The 17,318-nt window shown below is 43.1% G+C and overlaps 2 protein-coding genes across 16 annotated transcripts in view; one reads left to right on the forward strand and one right to left on the reverse strand.

Moving 5' to 3' along the window:
- Nucleotides 1–6,200, reverse strand: part of Tor1aip1 (torsin A interacting protein 1) — a 31,882-nt gene extending 25,682 nt beyond the window's left edge. For 2 of the 4 annotated variants that reach the window (NM_144791.2, NM_001160018.1), the window contains exons 1-4: nucleotides 5,478–6,200; nucleotides 3,446–3,520; nucleotides 1,134–1,193; nucleotides 107–151 (exon numbers count right to left, since the gene is read on the reverse strand). In NM_144791.2, the coding sequence (NP_659040.2) occupies nucleotides 107–151; nucleotides 1,134–1,193; nucleotides 3,446–3,520; nucleotides 5,478–5,955 (658 nt within the window). In that variant the 5' untranslated portion in view covers nucleotides 5,956–6,200. Of the gene's footprint in view, nucleotides 1–106; nucleotides 152–1,133; nucleotides 1,194–3,445; nucleotides 3,521–4,400; nucleotides 4,538–4,905; nucleotides 4,928–5,477 lie in introns of those variants that run through there. The other 2 variants (NM_001160019.1, XM_006529295.3) reach the window with 2 other exon arrangements.
- Tor1aip2 (torsin A interacting protein 2) overlaps nucleotides 5,384–17,318 on the forward strand; it is a 33,198-nt gene continuing 21,263 nt past the window's right edge. For 2 of the 12 annotated variants that reach the window (NM_001358627.1, NM_001358626.1), the window contains exon 1: nucleotides 10,560–10,722. The gene's annotated coding sequence lies outside the window, so the exon portion shown is untranslated. Of the gene's footprint in view, nucleotides 5,829–10,559; nucleotides 10,723–10,794; nucleotides 10,855–17,318 lie in introns of those variants that run through there. The other 10 variants (NM_172843.4, XM_030254004.1, NM_001160180.1 and 7 more) reach the window with 10 other exon arrangements.

Genomic DNA, 17,318 nt, shown 5'->3' on the forward strand with positions numbered 1-17,318 from the left:
GGACCTGAGATAATGAACAAAGTAAAATTCTGAAGCCATAAAAACTTGTGCATTTTGTTGCTAAGAATCCTCAATGAAAACCTCTAAGGATTAGAGAAAAACAAACCTCTTTCATTCGTTTTAGTATTTCCATTTGTTTGGTATGTTGAATCTGTAAGAGAAACAGCAAGAAAACAATTAGAACTGAAAGGGGAACGCACCAGATAAAGCTCCTTAGCACATGCTTCTATCTTACCGTGGTAGGGGGAGCGGCCGAGGTGCAACACCCCCCCCCCCGCCCCCCCCATGGACAGGACCCAAGGCAGAGTGCAAAGTGAAGGCGACTGTACAGAGCAGCTCACTAACTTTCAGTCACAGCCATGAAACCAATGGAAGGACTTCCAAAGTTTTAGTTCAAAGGAAATGTAGCTGAGGCATATTTTATAGCTCTGTGCCACAAGCCTTGTCTTTAGGGTTTTTTTGTTTGTTTGTTTGTTTGTTTGTTTGTTTTTGGTTTTTGTTTGTTTGTTTTAAATTAGTAATATACTGACAAAACTAAAAAGTCCCTGACCTTAATTTGAAAGAATCATGCATGGTCGTAGGCACCATAGCACCATGTAAGAAATAATCTGAAAACAATGTGGAACCTTTTTATAATATATGCCAATGTGGGAAGACTTCTTCCATACATGTGAAAAGTGAAATGAAAACAAAAGGAGGTGCACAAGAGCATTCACGAACCCAAGATTTATGTTTTAAAAAGGGAGACAGGCAGCAGGAACAGCTCTGGCGGAAAGCTTGCCTAGTGTATGCCAAGCTCTGGGTTCAAGCCTCAGCACTGTCAAGAAGATGCAGGTGTGCTAACTATCTCCGGGGAAATAAGCTGACACTGGTCACTTCTGAGTTTAGGGTGGACAGAGAACAATGGACACAGAAAGACTTCCTTAGTCTCATGCAGCTCAGGCTGGCATTAAACGCTCTATGTAGCCAAGACGGCCATAGTCTCCTGATCAGTCCTCCTGTCTCCATAGTTCTAGGATTACAACTGTGTACCACCTTACCTAGCTAAACTTTGATCCATATGAATACAGATCTCCTCTAGAAGTAACATAGTATTTATAAGACAGACTTAAAGCAACACAACAATATCTTACCAAGTCTTGGGCTTCTTAATGGGGGTCTGCATAAGTTGCTTATAGGGTCTTCATTCATCACTGGTGTAGGAAGAAAAATATGTGAAATATAAGTTTTAGGATGTAATCATTCTCATCTACTCAGAAAAGTTTCCTGACCTTTGATTATGATGGAAAACAAAAGGCAAATTTTCTCTAAGGGATAGGCGGCCTCTTGTGAACTACTAACAACAGTAAACTAGAGTGAATTACCTGGTATACAGAACATACGGTCTTGAAGAAACCTGGAAATTGTCACAGTAGACCTTACTGTACAAAAGATGATGAACAGTAAATAAAATTCTTCTATGTTATTCAGGCAAGGCATGATGGTGGATTATGGGAGGTAGAGGCAGGAGGATCAGGAGTTTGATGTTAGGTTATTCTCTACCACACAGTGGGGTTGAATATGTGCTTAGACTATGTGAGGCCTTGGCCCCTTAAACACAAAACTATTAACAAGCAAACTCTGGGACTAGAAATAAAGCTTCTCCTCTCAGCCTGTTCTAGGCCCAGAGATGGATCCTGAGAATGCTAAAGCAGGGTGGGGTGGGGGACCAAAAGATACACTACATCATCAACTTGATTATCTCTTCCATGTGTGAAGTTGGACTTTCTTTTTTGAGACACATCTGACTTCACAGCATGGACAGGCCTTAGATTGGAGGACCCCTCCTGCCTTGGCCTCTCAAGTGCTGGGATCACAGGCATGTGCTATCACAAGTGATTTGTGATGTCAACCTCCTAAAAGTTAACACATACTCTTCAACTATCTTAATCTTGTAAATGTCCACGCAGTGGAAAGACTAATTTTAAATGAAATATTAATGCTAGCCATGTTTCATTTCAGATGTTCTGAATTCAAAGTTGTAGGGTTTTTTTTTTTTTTTTTTTTTTTGAGACAGGGTTTCTCTGTGTAGCCCTGGCTGTCCTGGAACTCACTCTGTAGACCAGGCTAGGCTTGAACTCAGAAATCCACCTGCCTCTGCCTCCCAAGTGCTGGGATTAAAGGCATGCGCCACCACTGCCCGGCTACGTGTAGGGTTTTTAAATAAAGCCAATTGAACATGCTGGTTTTAGTCAAGAAAATTATGTATAAAACTTCATTTTCTCAGGCCAACAGGATGGCCCAGTAGGGAAAGGCACTTGCTGTCAAGTCTGACAAGTGGAGTTCGATACCCACACATCATGTGAGGACAGAAGAGAGTCCACTTCACAGGGTTTTCCTCTGACCTCCATAGGTGTACAGTGGCACCTGCACACACATCACAGACACACAAGAAAAACAAACTTTGGGGAACTACTAAATGTATCCTGTTTCCCTGTTACAGGGATTCTAAGACAATTTTTATTACATTTTAAACATCTCTGAAATCATATACTATATAATTAAGGCATCTTAACATGAATTACCAGGAAATTGGCGGTATCTGTTCTCTTCTAGGTGGTACAAGAAGCAATGATGTCGTCCTACCTTATGACTGATACCCTGGGTTCACAGAAACACAGTCCTAAGCCTGACAGACTTGAAACCCACTGTGCCAGGGTTTCACTATGCAGAAACAGCTAAGCAGAAGCACTGTGACATAATCATTTGACACTATGAACTATTACTTGACTGAAAGTGAACATTTGGGGAGAATGAATAGGTTTCAAAAAAACCAAACCGAGCCAGGCGTGGTTGCGCACGCCTTTAATCCCAGCATTTGGGAGGCAGAGGCAGGGGGATTTCTGAGTTCGAGGCCAGCCTGGTCTACAGAGTGAGTTCCAGGACAGCCAGGGCTATACAGAGAAACCCTGTCTCGAAAAACAAAACAAAACAAACAAACAAAGACAAACCTGAGCCTGAATTTTAATTTACTCATGTATCAGGTGATCTTAGAGAAGAGTCTTAGATACTCAGAGCTTCAGTTTCCCGTCTCTCTCTGCGGGGTTCTGAAGATTAACAGAGTGGTAGACAGTTGAACTTACATTTTGTTTTCGCCCTTGTTTAGTTTAGCAAGTACCCATAGGGCTGAATTTAGTGAACTGATAAGACTCACAAACCTCTTGTGATTGACCGACTGATTGATTGATGTACGTTTTTTCCAGGCAGGGTTTCTCTGTGTAACAGCCCTAGCTATCCTGGAACTCTCTTTGTAGACCAGGCTGGCCTTGAACTCCTAGAGTTCCGCCTGCCTCTGCCTCCCATGTGCTGGGATTACAGTCATATGCCACCACGCCCAGCTTGAGCTGTGATTCTTCATGAGTCTTTGGCAGGAAAAGAGAAAACCAAAAGACCAAACTCTTCTTACCTGAAGCCTCTGGTGTTCTAAGAGTTTTCTTTGAGGCTGTTTGGCTTGTAACAGGTCGGGAAGAAGGTTCATCCTCTACAGCACCAACAAGAGGTAAAATTCAAGTTAGATGACCTGGGAGAGACCATGGCACACAGTATGCATATTTACCAGTAATCTATACAGAGAGATGCAAGTATTCAACTTCTCTAGGTTCAAAACTTGGGAATTAAACCAGTTAGAAATCCTATTAAGACAGAGTATGATGAGGGCTGGGGAGAGTTCAGTGTTTACGGGCATTTGCTGCTCTTTCCGAGGACTTCCGAAGTCCAAAAGGCTTACGATATTCTGTAGCTTCAGCTCCAAGGGACCCAACACCATCTTCTGGCTTCCAAGGCTACCTGTACTCACGTGCACATACTCACACAGGTACGTGCAGCTGCAAACCATGGAAGTGAAACAACATACAAACCACTACTTGTTGCTTTACGACAAAAATGCTACTTTAGCAAGTTAAAAGGTTAGGCCCTTGGTCCTGTGAAGGCTCTATGCCCCAGTGTAGGGGAATGCCAGGGCCAGGGAGAGGGATTGGATTGGTTGGGGGGGGGGGGGGATATAGGGGAGTTTTCGGAGGGGAAATGAGGAAAGGGGATAACATTTGAAATGTAAATAAAGAAAATATAAAAAATTAAAAGGTAGGTTCAAGAGTCAGGTAAAAGAAATGTTTAAATCCTCTAAAAATGTATAAAAGGTAAACTGAATTTAGGTGCAGGAGGCTCTGTGGGAAAGTCAATAAAAAGTAACAGTTACATTGCCTCCCATGTGCAAACACTGTCTCAGTTTCTGAGACAGAATTAACACAAGTACCTAAATTTCGACCAGGCATACATGCGTGACAGGTTCCTTTTTTTTTCTCCCAACTTTGCCATCTTAAAAGAAATGCTGACATGTATAAGCAAATAAACTGTCTCCTTACATCCAAAAGAGCATGCACATCTCTAGCATAAAGTTTCCCAAATGAACAGATCTTCAAGTGTGTCAGGACTTTAAGGGCAAGTAGGTAAATCTGCAAGCCAGTTTACTGTGCTCTAAGCTTTAAATCCACTCCTGTTCAGATGCATCAAATGTATTAGGGAGGCCATCCCACTGTGACTCTAACCCTCAGAATTTTACCTCATAATTAGGTGACTGACATGGGGCTTACTGGAACCACCTGTGACTCAGTTATATCCGAGTGCAGGGAATAAGAGGATGGCTTGAAGAATTTGGTTCATCTGTGTGACTTAACTAAAACTATAGTACACACCCTGTTGGCATCTGGGGCTTCATATATAAGCTTTACTAATAAATAGAACCTTGTTTTGTTTCAGTAGTTTGTCAGTCTTGACTTGTTTAGCTACTTAAGATTACCGTGATGGCCTCCAATCTGGGGGGAAAGTCTGGCAGAGACCAGACTCTGTATTTGGAGTAATGTCACCAACCCATTCATTAAAGTCAGCTACTCCTCGTAGCATCCGCCTAGAAATGATCTCGTTTTCCCAATCTTGGTGAAAAAAAAAAAAAACGAAAGAAACCGACTGGAAAGTTAACTTAAAAACAGGATTTTCAGCTGGGGACTTGGGGCCCCCGAGATTTAAAAAAAAAAAAAAAAAAAAAAAAAAGGAAATGGAAGTGGCTTCAGTAGAAACTTCAGAGGACGGAAATGAAACCGAGCGCAGAGTAGTTTGGGGCTCCGACAATGGCTTAGCCGCCGACCTCTAGCAAAAGCCTACAGAAAGAGGAGACCTAGACCCCCCAAACTGAAGCTCCAGGACTAGGCAGAGCTGCCCGCCTCCGCTCGGGTCACTTCGCACCACCACCTTCCCGCGCGGCCCACTGCGTCCTTCCCTCTTGAGGGTCCGGGTGGACTCAATCCGGGAGTGCGCGCCCAAAGGGCCGCAGAAATCACCAGGACCCAGGCGGGGCCGGAGCGGGGCCGGCCTCCACGGGGGCGCGCCTGCCGCCGCGTGCCCGCCGCCGCGCGCGCTCCCGAGCCCGCAGCCGAGACTGTTACCTTCGCGGTCCTCACTGGAGGACGGAGAGTCCCGTAACCCTCGGCCGCTCGTGGCCGGAGACAGCTGCGGCTGCTGTGAGTGCTGCTCAAGGCGAGCAGACCTCCGCGTCTTCATCTCCTCGGCTTCCTGGGCTCGCCGCTGCCTCCGTGGTCGAGAGCGAAGGTTGTAAGCGCTTTCTCTCACTTCCTCTCCCGCAGAAGCCGGCCGGAACTTTTCTGGCGGGGTTCGTCTCCCCCCCGGAGACCTTTCTTTGGCCGCCCGGGGCTCGAAGTCGCCGTACACTTCTGCCGGCTCCTCTGAAAACCTCACTTCCCGTCGTCCGCGGCGCGACGGGTGAGCTCCGTACGCAGGCGCGTCACTGCTGTCGCCATTTCGCGGGTCGAGCCTCCGCCTTCCCTCCCGGATGGGGGCTCTGGGTGTGACGTAGATGGCCCAACCTTCTCCGGGCCCCTCGGCCTGCCACCTTTCTCCCGCCATAGTTGTTTACGTAGCTGGTAGTCGGTTCGTGGCGATAGATTGGCCGCAGATAGATTCCGCTGCGGGTAGTGGCGATGGCTTCGGGGAGGTTGTCGCAGTGGTCAGGGAGGCAGTTGAGAGTCGCCGGGGCCGCCGCCTGCGTCCTCGCTCGTGTGCCACCAACCAGCCTCCAGGCCCATGGTGTGTCCTGAGGGCTGTCGGAGAGGCAGTGCCCGAGCTGGGTCAGCTGCTGCGGGTCACTCCCGCCTCCTGGCTGAAGGCACCAAAGAGGAGGAGAAGGGGGAGGAGGACGTCTCTGTCCTTGGCCTTGGAGGGAAAGGTGGGGGCGACCAGGAGGTGGTAGGACAAGTGGCCTGTGCCAAGCTGCTGATGGCCAGTTGCCCACCACCGGGGGCGCTGGTCCTGGCTCCCAGAGGCTTTGGGAAAGGGCAAGTTTCAGTCCTTGATCCCAAGCTGTTGCGCAGTTCCCCTGCTACTTTGGCCACTCCTTTTCAAATGTCCCTGGGAGGAGAAATGATCAGAAAGGCAATTCTGCATGTCATCTTATGGCGAAAATTATAGTTTCATGGACCTTTATGAAATTGCTTTTACCCAGTTTAAAATTTTTATTCACCTGTTGACCCTTTAAAATTGTGTTTAGTTACACTCTTGGGGTGTGTTTCCATTTTTGAGTCGTAGCCATATCAACCATATTCTTGAATTTTCACGTGAATGGTATACCAATAAGCTATACCCTAGCCCTAAAAAAAAAAAAAATCGATTTTGAGTTTTTATTTGGAAGCCACATAACAGTGATTTTGAAAAAAAACTTAAAAGTATTTGCCTTTTTCCAGTATTTTAAATAATGACCTTAAGTTGTTACTCAAACTTAGACAAATTCCCAGTTACTAGAATTTTCACAAATAGTCTATAAATTTGGTCAGCAACACAGATGACTCAAGAGTCATGTTTGGAGCTTCATTTAGCATTGTTTATTAACTACAAAGAAGGGGAGCCATAAGGAGACAGCTGCCCTTTTTTTAAAGATGTGTGTGTGTGTGTGTGTGTGTGTGTAAGTGAGTGAAAGGAGGGAGGGAGGGTGATCTCTGCCTGTCCTGGAACTGTAGACTAGACTGGCCTCAGCCTCACAGAGATCAACCTGCCGCTGCTCCCCAAACGCTAGGATTAAGGGTGTGGGCCACCACACTTGGTAGCACTTTTTTAGAAAACAAAACTTAAGGAAAAACGAAAGTGATACTCATTCGTGGTAGCCTGAAAACTGGGTGTGGCTTTTTTTTTTCTACAAAACGCTGAGAAGTACTGATAACTTGGTAATGTTTGGCTTGTGTCTTTTCCAGTAATGCTTTGTTTGTAAAGTGCCTATTTACACAGTCAACAATCACAAAAATTCTTTAATAGATGTACAGCAGTGAAAGGATATAAATTTTTGTAGTGTTTATATTCTAAGCTCATAAGGCAGTGTGTGCAACAGATGACTAAAGACACCTGGGTGCTGGCTTGTTAAACTCTGGTTTGAAGGATACATGAAAAAGAAAGTGAAGAGGTTCTATACATAATTGGTCAATCAGAGAAAATGAGAGGTTACAAAGATTATTGGATAATTGGCATGTGCTTTGTTTTGTAATTAAAAGTACTTATAAAGTAGTTTTATGAGTGGCTTTTTCAAAGAAAAAATAAGGATGTTAAAGTTTAGAGGCAGTTAACTTCGCATTTAACATAGATTTGCTTAGGATTTTTCCCTCTTGCCTAGGTCATAGGTATGTGTCATCTTTAGAAGCTGTCACCCACACCTAACAACTTTGCAAAAAACAAACTTGGATTACTATGAGTTAAAGCCAAATTCTTGTCAAACCAGATATTCTGCTGTAGGTGTTTTCCAACCTCTTTTGAGCCAGCCTTGAATATATTCTAAAAGATTATTATAGACAGTAGATTCATTTCCAGTATTATAAGAGATCTTTCTGGGCCATGAGTGTGACGATCTGAGCTTTGAACTTAAAACAGTTTCTTTGGGAACTAGAAAAATGTGGAAGAATGAAGAGTTTTACTTAGAGAATTTGCCATATGTTAGAGAAGACAGATGCACAAAAATAAACTGGTATTAACTGGTATGTGTATCTGACAAAATTATTTCTAGAAATCCTGTGTTCTTTATATTGGCTCTCTAAATTAAGCAACTTTTACATTAAAAAGAAAATTGTGTATAGGTGTTTTGCCTGCATGTATGCCTGTATACCAAGTATGCCTAGTGCCAATGGAGGCCAGAGGAGGGCATTTGACCCTGGAATTGGAGTTACACAGTTGTTAGCCACCATGTGAGTGCTGAGAATCAAACCTCCATCCTCTGTAAGAACAGTCAGTACTCTTCAGCAATTTTAAATGAAAGTATTTTATTGGGGAGGGCTTTTCAAAACAGGGACTAATGTAGCCCAGACCGGCCTAGAACTCACTATATAACTGAGGCTAGCCTAGACCTCCTGATTCTCTTGCTCTAACCTCCCAAGTGCTAGGATTACAGATATATGTCACTGTCACCATGCCTGGCAAAACACTTAAAAATATTTCTTAATTATTGAAAGATCGAGGAGGGTGGATTACCTAAGTCTCTCTCTCTCTTTTTTTTTTTTTTTTTTTTTTTTTTTTGGCTTTTCGAGACAGGGTTTCTCTGTATAGCCCTGGCTGTCCTGGAACTCACTTTGTAGACCAGGCTGGCCTCGAACTCAGAAATCCGCCTGCCTCTGCCTCCCGAGTGCTGGGATTAAAGGCGTGCACCACCAAGCCTGGCTGCCTAAGTCTTAAGAGTACTTACTGTCCTTGCTGTTCCCAGCACCCACATGGCGCCTCAATAGCTTGTAGCCCAGCTGTAGGTGACCTGATGCCCTCCACTGGCCTCCGTAAACACCAAGAGCATGGTTCACATTAACTCCCATAGCTGCACTATACACATATAAGTAAAATATTGGTTTATTATGCATAATCACTTTTTTAAAAATCTTTTGGTTTTTGGAAATAGGGTTCCTCTGTGTAGCTCTGGCTCTGTAAACCAGACTAGCCTCAAACAGAGATCTGCCTCTGCCTCCTGAGTGCTGGGATTAAAGGCCTGTGCTACCAATGCCCGGCTGCATAATCATGATTCTGATTGGGCAAGGAAATACTATGGGGATTATGGCTTTTGTAGCAAAGGACAAAATTGTTAATAAGGAAAGGAGGAAATTCTTGGAATGCATAGCTCAGGTGACAAGCACCAAAATGTGAGTTTTAGCCCGGTGTTGTGTAAACCATACTGGTGGTACAATCCTTTAATCTCAGCAATCAGGAGGCTAATCTCTGTGAATATAAGGCCAGCCTGGTCTACAAAGTGAATTCCAGGACAGTCAGGGCTACATGGAGAAACCCTGTCTCCAAAAATCAAAACAAAATGACACTTTGTAAATACCTTGAATTCTAGCACTTGGAAGGTAGAAACAGCCTGGTCTTACAGTTAGCTCCAGGCCAGCCAGAGTTACATGGTGAGACCCTGTCTCAAAAAGCCAAAATCAATTTTCAAAAACCCAAAAGATTAAAATACTTGAAATAAACTAAGGGCATAGTAGCTGGTTCCACTTATTCTCACAGGGAAAAAAAAATACGGTGTAAAAATTAAAATCGAGCTGGAGCTTGGCCTAGCAGCACAGGCCTGTTAATCCCTACACTGGAAGGAGAATCCTGAGTTTGACTCTGAGACTTAGAATGAGTTCCAGGTAAACTGGGCAACTTAAATCCTGTCTAAATAAAGGAAAACTTTTAAAGATTTGTTTATGTATATGAGTACACTGTAGCTGTACAGATGGTTGTGAGCCTTCATGTGGTTGTTGGGAATTGAATTTAGGACCTCTGCTGGTGCCAGTCGGCTCTACTTTCTCAGTCCCTGACTCGCTCCAGCCCAAAGTTTTATTATAAGCAAGTACACTGAAGTGTCTTCAGAAGCACCTGAAGAGGGCGCCAGATCTCATTACAGGTGGTTGTGAGCCACCATGTGGTTGGTGGGATTTGAACTCAGGACCTTCGGAAGAGCAGTCAGTGCTCTTACCCGCTGAGCCATCTCGCCAGCCCAAGTAAAACGTATAGAGATACATCTACCTCTGCCTTCTGGATGCTGGGATTAAAGGCTGTATCACCAAACCCCAAAATAATAGCTATTTTTGCTTCGTAGTCTATTATCGCCTGTTAGCAGACATGCTACTTATACTTAGGTGCTCATAACAACTTCATGTGGGTATGAAGCCTTGACCCCGCTGACCCACGCGCAAACTGAGATTTAGATTAAGCAGTCATTTTGAGGATAGCCTCTAGTTAGGTTAAGAGGCTGAGTTCAAAGTCGTGACTGAGTGGTGCTTGCCACTATCGTCAGTTACTGTCTCTTAACTTTACTTTGAATTCTAGGAGTCCATTTTAAGGGACGAGATGGTCAGAGTCTTTGAGCCTGTTTACAGCCACTTCCACCTTGAGAAGTGGTGCAGGCTGTGTGGCTGGATGATGGCTCTCACAGAGGCCAGCACTAAGGTTCTAGGAAGTCTAGTGGGAGGAGCTGGGAGAGGTGGGGCCAAGGGACTACCTATCCCAGCATTCCGCGGGTTCCTCCCTGCGGAGCTCACGTCACGTGGGCGGTACAGGCGACATTCTGCCGTGGCGGCTGGGGGTTGCAGACCAGCGCTGTGGAGCTGGAGGAACGGCCTAGTGGTACCGCTGATCCTGACTGTCCCGTGTTTTAAAACCTGGCTGGAAATTGTAAGTAAGCAAAACTAAAACATAACTTTAACATATTTTTGTGTCTGAACTACTATTTTCTCCTTTCAAAAGGTCTTTGAGAAAGGATCCCTCCCCACCCCCACCTCCCCTACGGCACAAACAGAAATCGAGGTAGGTTGGGATGGGTCTGTAATTTCCGGGAGGGTGCTGAGAATATACCTGGAGTCTTTCAAGCGTAAAACGAAACAAGATGAGAGTAGATTTTTGATAGGGACTTCAGATGAAAGGTAAATTTACTTAAAAGTTTTGAAATGTAAACGAGAATTCTCATTGTAGGAGTCCATTTCTCTTATCTCGCTGCGTAACTAAGCCTTAAAAGAGAACAGTTAAGGTTTTTCAGTTACTAATAATGGTGAAAGAGACAAACTTTGAAACTCGTAATTATTTTACTTAACCTACTTATGTACTCAACTATGTTTCAAACCCAGCTTTAAAAAAAAAAAACTTTTCTTTGAACAAAATCTGTAGTAGTCTCTACTTTATCAAATTTTATTCTTGTTTATATAGATCCAGGGCTGAGCTAACTTTCCTAACTAAAAATGCCAGTTTTGTTTGTGTGACCTGACCTTTTTTTTCCCCTTGAAGATACGGTTTCTGTTTGTGGCCCTGGCTGGCCTCGAACTCAAGAGATCCACCCACCTCTGCCTTTGGAGCCCCGGGATCAAAGGCATGCACTACCACACCCCGAGTACCTGCCCTTGGGTTTAAAAATGGCTTATTTAAATGTATAAGAGGATTTTGTTGTTGTTGTTGTTGTTTTGTGAAGGCTACAGCAGGGACCCAGAACTACCAGGTTTATAATTATACTGTATAATTCCTTTGTAAATTGAAAATGATTTAAGTAGAGAACTTTGTAGTAGACAAAATAAAAATGTTCTAGGAAGCCTTTTGGATTGGGATAGTTGAAACAAAGCAACCTGAGGTTCTTTATGAAAACTTTTGAGGCCCTGAAGTGTCGAATGATCTGGATGCAGAGTCCACTCCTAGATAAGGAGGTTTGTTGCAGTTATCACATGACCTTAGCTGACTCATTTAAGCTCTTTTTCTTAAAGTTCCCCTCCTAAGGTAGAGCTACCACACCTAGAGCTTCCATAGTAAACAAGTAGCTAGACGTAGCTGGTCACTTAAGGAGTAGAGAAGGAGTTTTGATTTGTTTGCTTGTTTTGTGGGGGGTTTTAGTTTATTTTTCTGAGCTAGGATCTCCGTTATATATCCCTGGCTTACTTGGACCCACTGTTAGGCCAGTTTAAGGTAAACTCAGAGACCACAGCCTTTGCCTAGTAAATAGGGTTAGAGAGTTGTACCCTGATGCTTGGCTGTTACAGTTGTGCATTGTAGCCTGCATGTTATTTTAAACCAGTCCAAGGAATTAAAGTGCTTCTTAAATTTCCCAAGGGGAAATTTGTTTAGAGAAGCCTTGTCTGCCTTTCACTTTCCTATTAAACACTAAGGCCACTGTGCAAAACCCACACAGTTGGCTTTCTGAAGCCTCCACCCATGTTTCTGAAGCCTCAGTATCCCTTGTAAGTTGACCTACATATGGCTTTTCAGCATAGTTCTCATATTTTATCACAGATTTTGTGCAGTAAGACAAGCGTTTGTCAATAAGGGTATCTTGAACAGTGATTATGCACATGGACTTTGGAGTCATAACTGATCGGGCTTCCTGAACTGTCAGTCAGTCCCCTGAGTGAGGATTGTAGGACTTTAGCAGATAAGAGAACTACTTCAGAGTCTGTTTCTTTAGTAAAGTGGAGAGTTTTAGGGTCGTTTAGAATATTTAACGAAGTCATTTAAGTAAAGAAGTAAAAACAGCTATTACTAAATGTGGGGTTATTTTTCCGTATACAATATTAGAAGGATTATATATAGGACATGATTTTGGTAACCCAGATAGAAATGAAGAAAGTTCATCTGTAATTTCATAACTTTTACAGATCAAATCGCACTGCTTTTTAGTAACTCTGCTTTAGAGTACTTTTTTTAGTACTTGACAAAACCAAATTTAAAATGGTGGCTTTTGCCCTCTGAAGGTGTAGGTAGCTCTAACAGAGCGACCTGGATTTGCTTATTTCTAACTTGCTAGAGCAAAACAGCAGGGCTTTCATTATTGCAGGCTTAAAAGCTCCAGAGACAGACCTTTGTATCCTCTCAGTAGAGCTCCATGCTGTACGCATTTAAGTGTCATGCTGCCTTTGGCCATCTAGGTGGTGGTATTGCACGTCTAAGATCAGCTACAGCATAAAACCCGAATTCAAGTGAGCAGAGGAGCAGTCTTTCAGGTCCAGGCAGAAAAGGAGATTGCTGTCAGTATTTGCAGACTTTCTGTGGATGTTGAATCATTCTGTATTCATTCTAGGGACTAAAACTTCTCTGCATAGAAGTAACAGTGTTTATGCTTTGACTATTTGGCCCATAGTTTTAACATTTTATAGGGAAATAAGAATAGTAATGTCCCGCTTTGTCTACAGAGTGATTTCCAGGACAGCCAGGGCTACACAGAGAAACCCTGTCTTAAAAAAAACAAAGCAAAACAAAAAAAGTAACGGCATGAGTGTCCTGGAGCTTGTCCTGTAAGTCAGACTGGCCTCCAACTCAGAGAGATTCTCCTAACTCTACTCTGAGTGCTGGGATTGAAGGCCCAGCTCCAAGTTGTTATTTTCAAAAAGTGTGAAAAACATGGGATTTTATAATAAAGGGAACTAACTCTTCTTTAAAGAGAGAAAATGTTTTCTTTAAATGTTAGAGTTTCTAGGACCTGAGTTCAGATCCCGTTCTAGGAGTAAGAAGTGAGGTGTGGCTGGCTGTGTGACCTCAGGCTAGCTCCAGGTTCAGCAGCGTACCCTGTCTCACAGGTCATCTGTCGTGAGATAGAGATTCAGGTCTAAAGGGGCTCAGGGATGGTGCAAAGCTGTAGTTCTAATAAGCTCCCCAGAAGTGCTAATGATTCTTGGATGGTAAGTTGAATATAGTAAATGAAGGATTAGTGGTAAACTGGGTGCAGTAGCACCAGCCTATAATACCAGCTACTTAGTAAGCTGAAGGAGGAAGATTTTAAGTGTAGGGGCCTCCTGAGGAATGGAATTGAGGTCCTGTTTTTAAAAAAGAAGTTATTGTCTTAAAGTTTATTGGAAGGATGGGGCCAGCGTTAAGAAGTGCCTAATGGTCAAGCTGAAACAATGTGAACTGCAAAGAGAATGATAGTGTGGAATTTAAACCCATAAACTGTACACGGGAAACCTCACCCGGCCCGGACATGGACAGGATTGACAGATTAATAGCTCTTTCTCGATTCCTTACTGATAACAGCTTACTAACCAGGTCAGTAGAGAAGGGGTGAGTCACTGATGGAACTGAAGTTCTTCAGTGGACATTCAGCAGGCACAAAGGAAACAGGAAGGCACCAGTATGCAAGCAGTACTAAATTGCTTCATTTAACGTCTGCCTGTGATGCTAGTGGGTGAGAGGTAGAGGAGAATCAGGATAACTACAGAGTCTCAAAGTGTCTCCCTTGAGATAATTATTAACTACAAAAGAAGTCAGTGATGGTGGAGATAGCATGCAGACCTAGTAGTCAAGGTTCACACTCCATAAGACAGGGAGAGCACGAGCCTACATAGCATGATACCTGAGGACACGTTATTCTTTAGTGCTGGTCATTCTTGACAAAAAATTCTAAATTGTTTTCTTTCAAATCATGATAAAATACTGCACAAACTTAAAGCAACAGACTTTGTCCAAACTGACACTATTCTTCCAAACTATTAAGGTCACAAAAGACAGAGTAAGAGACTGAGGAAAAGGACTAAGTGTAATGTGGGGTCTGTTTTAAACATGAAGATTCTTTTCAAGTCCGTAGAGTTTGCTGATGCTGATTTCAGATACTGAGATCCTTTAACACGAGATCGGAGATTGCAAGAGAGTTTAACCAACAGTAAATAAACCACACGATATAGGAAACCCTCGTATGCATAGGCTTACAGATTAGAGAGGGGACCAGATAGAATGTAAGGCTTTGTTTTAGGAAGTTAATTCTATTATTTTGGGAAGGCAGTAGGTAGAATATGGGGTGTGGGTGATTTTCCTCTACAAGGGTAATCACTTGGATCTAACAGGATCCTGTCTTGGAACCTAGGACAGAAAAGGAACATTCATTAGTGGGAAAACTGGTGACATTTGAATGGGACTTCGTTAATAGATTTATCAATGTTAATTTCTTGGTTTAAATAATGGCACTTTGTATAAGATACTGTGTGAATTATGTGAGGGAACTACATCATTTCTGAAACTTTTCTGTAAGTCTAGAAGTATTTAAATATAACTGTCTAGTAGTAAGCTGGTGGGGCCATGTACAGTAGCAGACAGTTAAGGGCAGCTTGGTCTACATAGCTATAGCTAATTCCAGGCCAGCCAGAAGCTGCATAGTGAGACCCTGTGTATAATCCTAGCCCTTGGAGTAGTGGGATGGGATGGAATGGGCAGAAACAGGAAGATTGCTGACCACCAGCCTCCCCCGCCCACAATTCAGTCTCAAATAAGAACAGGCTGTGGGGGTGCATGCCATTAATCCCAGCATTGGGAGGAAGAGGCAATCCTGGCAGCTCTGAGTTTGAGGTCCAACAGAGTTACATAAAGATACATAAGAGCCAGGCAGTGATGGCACACCCCTTTAATCCTAGCACTTGGGAGGCAGAAGCAGGTGGATTTCTGAGTTTGAGGACAGCCAGGGCTACACCGAGAAACCCTGTCTTGGAAAAACAAAAAACAAAACAAAACAAAAAATACATAAGGATGACATTTTCAAAAGACTAGATGAGAAGTGAAGGAGTAATAAGGTGTAGGGAGACACCTGTAATCCTAGTGTTCAGAAGGCTAAGGAAGGAGATTGTGAGTTCAAACTTGGGTTATATAACAAGACTCTCCAGAAAAAAGTGATTATGAAAGTTGAGGAGAAAGTGGGGTCATAGCCCAGTCTCACTGTGTATGTAATCCCAGCACTCAGAGGCTTGAGGTGAGAGCAGACCAGCTGAGGCCAGGCTGCACTGCTGGGGAGATCCAGTCACTAAAGACGATCTGAGTCAGTTATGCTGCCTGGTATTAGATTTCTTAGCAGGCTTGTGGATTCTTTGTGTATTGCTGTTACCCTATATCTTAGCCTAAACCAGAAGAATTGTAAAAGTCATCCAAGGATTGGGGAGGAAGTGGGAAGTAAGAAAAAGATTTTCTTTTTGCACTCAGAAAACTGTATTAACCAGAAGTATGCATAGTATCTGAACTGCTCCAGGCATCTAGTTTCTGTGTTAAAAAAAAAATCCCTAAGAGGAGGCATTAGGGGATGGAGAGATGACTCAGTGGTTATGAGACTGCTCTTCCAGAGGTCCTGAGTTCAATTCCTAACAACCACATGGTGGCTCACAATAATCTGTAATGGGATCTGATGCCCTCTTCTGGTGTGTCTGAAGACAGCTACAGTATAGTTATATATATAAAATAGACAAATCTTTTTTTAAAAAAGGAGGTATTAGAGTGCTCTGCTCATTCACTTAAACTCCCCCTTTCCCGCTACCTTTCAAGTATCCAAAGCCTTAGCTACCAGTTAGCGAAGATAATAATAGTACCTAGGATATTCCAACAATAGGCTGTTTCCCTGGATGCAGCTACCTAGTACAAATTAACAATTATGGCACAAGGTCAAGAAGCTGCACAGAAATCTGTTTTGGCTGTTGATGTTTTAAACTGAAGCTACAGACTGAAACTGAACCATGGAGTGTAATCAGGCAGGGCAGAGTAGATCCAACTGTGCCAACAAATGTCTTAAATAGCTCTTTATGCTTGGTTTCCCTCTCCCATCCCCCACAAGTGTGCTAGCCGTGCGCATGTGCACATGAGTGCTTGCTTGGACATGGGTGCACTCACACCTGTTCTGTCAGTCAGTTCCTGGAAGGAAAGAACATTTGCAACTGTTTTTTTTTGCCTAGCATTTTTTAGTTGTCCACTCTTGTGAGAGAAGCATGTGTGCTCAGTAGTGAAGACTATAAATCCTTACTGTCGCATCTAAATTCAGAACTAGATATGAAATGAAGCTCTCATCAGATTACTTTATGTATAAACCTTAGTGAAACTCTTCTACAAAGGGTAGCCAATGTGGCTATTTACTATAACCCTGGGGAAAATACTTAAAATGATAATCCCAGAAAAATCAAGACATTAATTTGTTTTTTAACTTTAAAAGTCTGTTCTATTTATTTTAAGAATGTTTTACCTTTATGTCTGTCTGCATTACATCTTGCATAGTGCCTACAGAGGTCAGAACTAGAATTCTAGATGGTTCTAAACCACCAGAAGTTTCTGGGAATGGAATCCAGTCCTTTTAAGAGCAGCAGTCCTCTTAAGCACTGAACTGTCTCTCTGGCCCCTCAAAGATGTTTGGTTTGTTTTTTTTTTTTTATACACATTATATAGATCAGTAATATCAATGGCAGATTTGGAGTTGGGCTTGGTGGTACACATCTTTAATCTTGGTGCTTGTGAGGCACAGGCAGGAGGATATCTGTTAATTGGAGGCCAGCCTAGTC

The sequence above is a fragment of the Mus musculus genome, chromosome 1 (assembly GCF_000001635.26).
Source record: "Mus musculus strain C57BL/6J chromosome 1, GRCm38.p6 C57BL/6J".
Taxonomy (NCBI): Eukaryota; Metazoa; Chordata; class Mammalia; order Rodentia; family Muridae; genus Mus; species Mus musculus.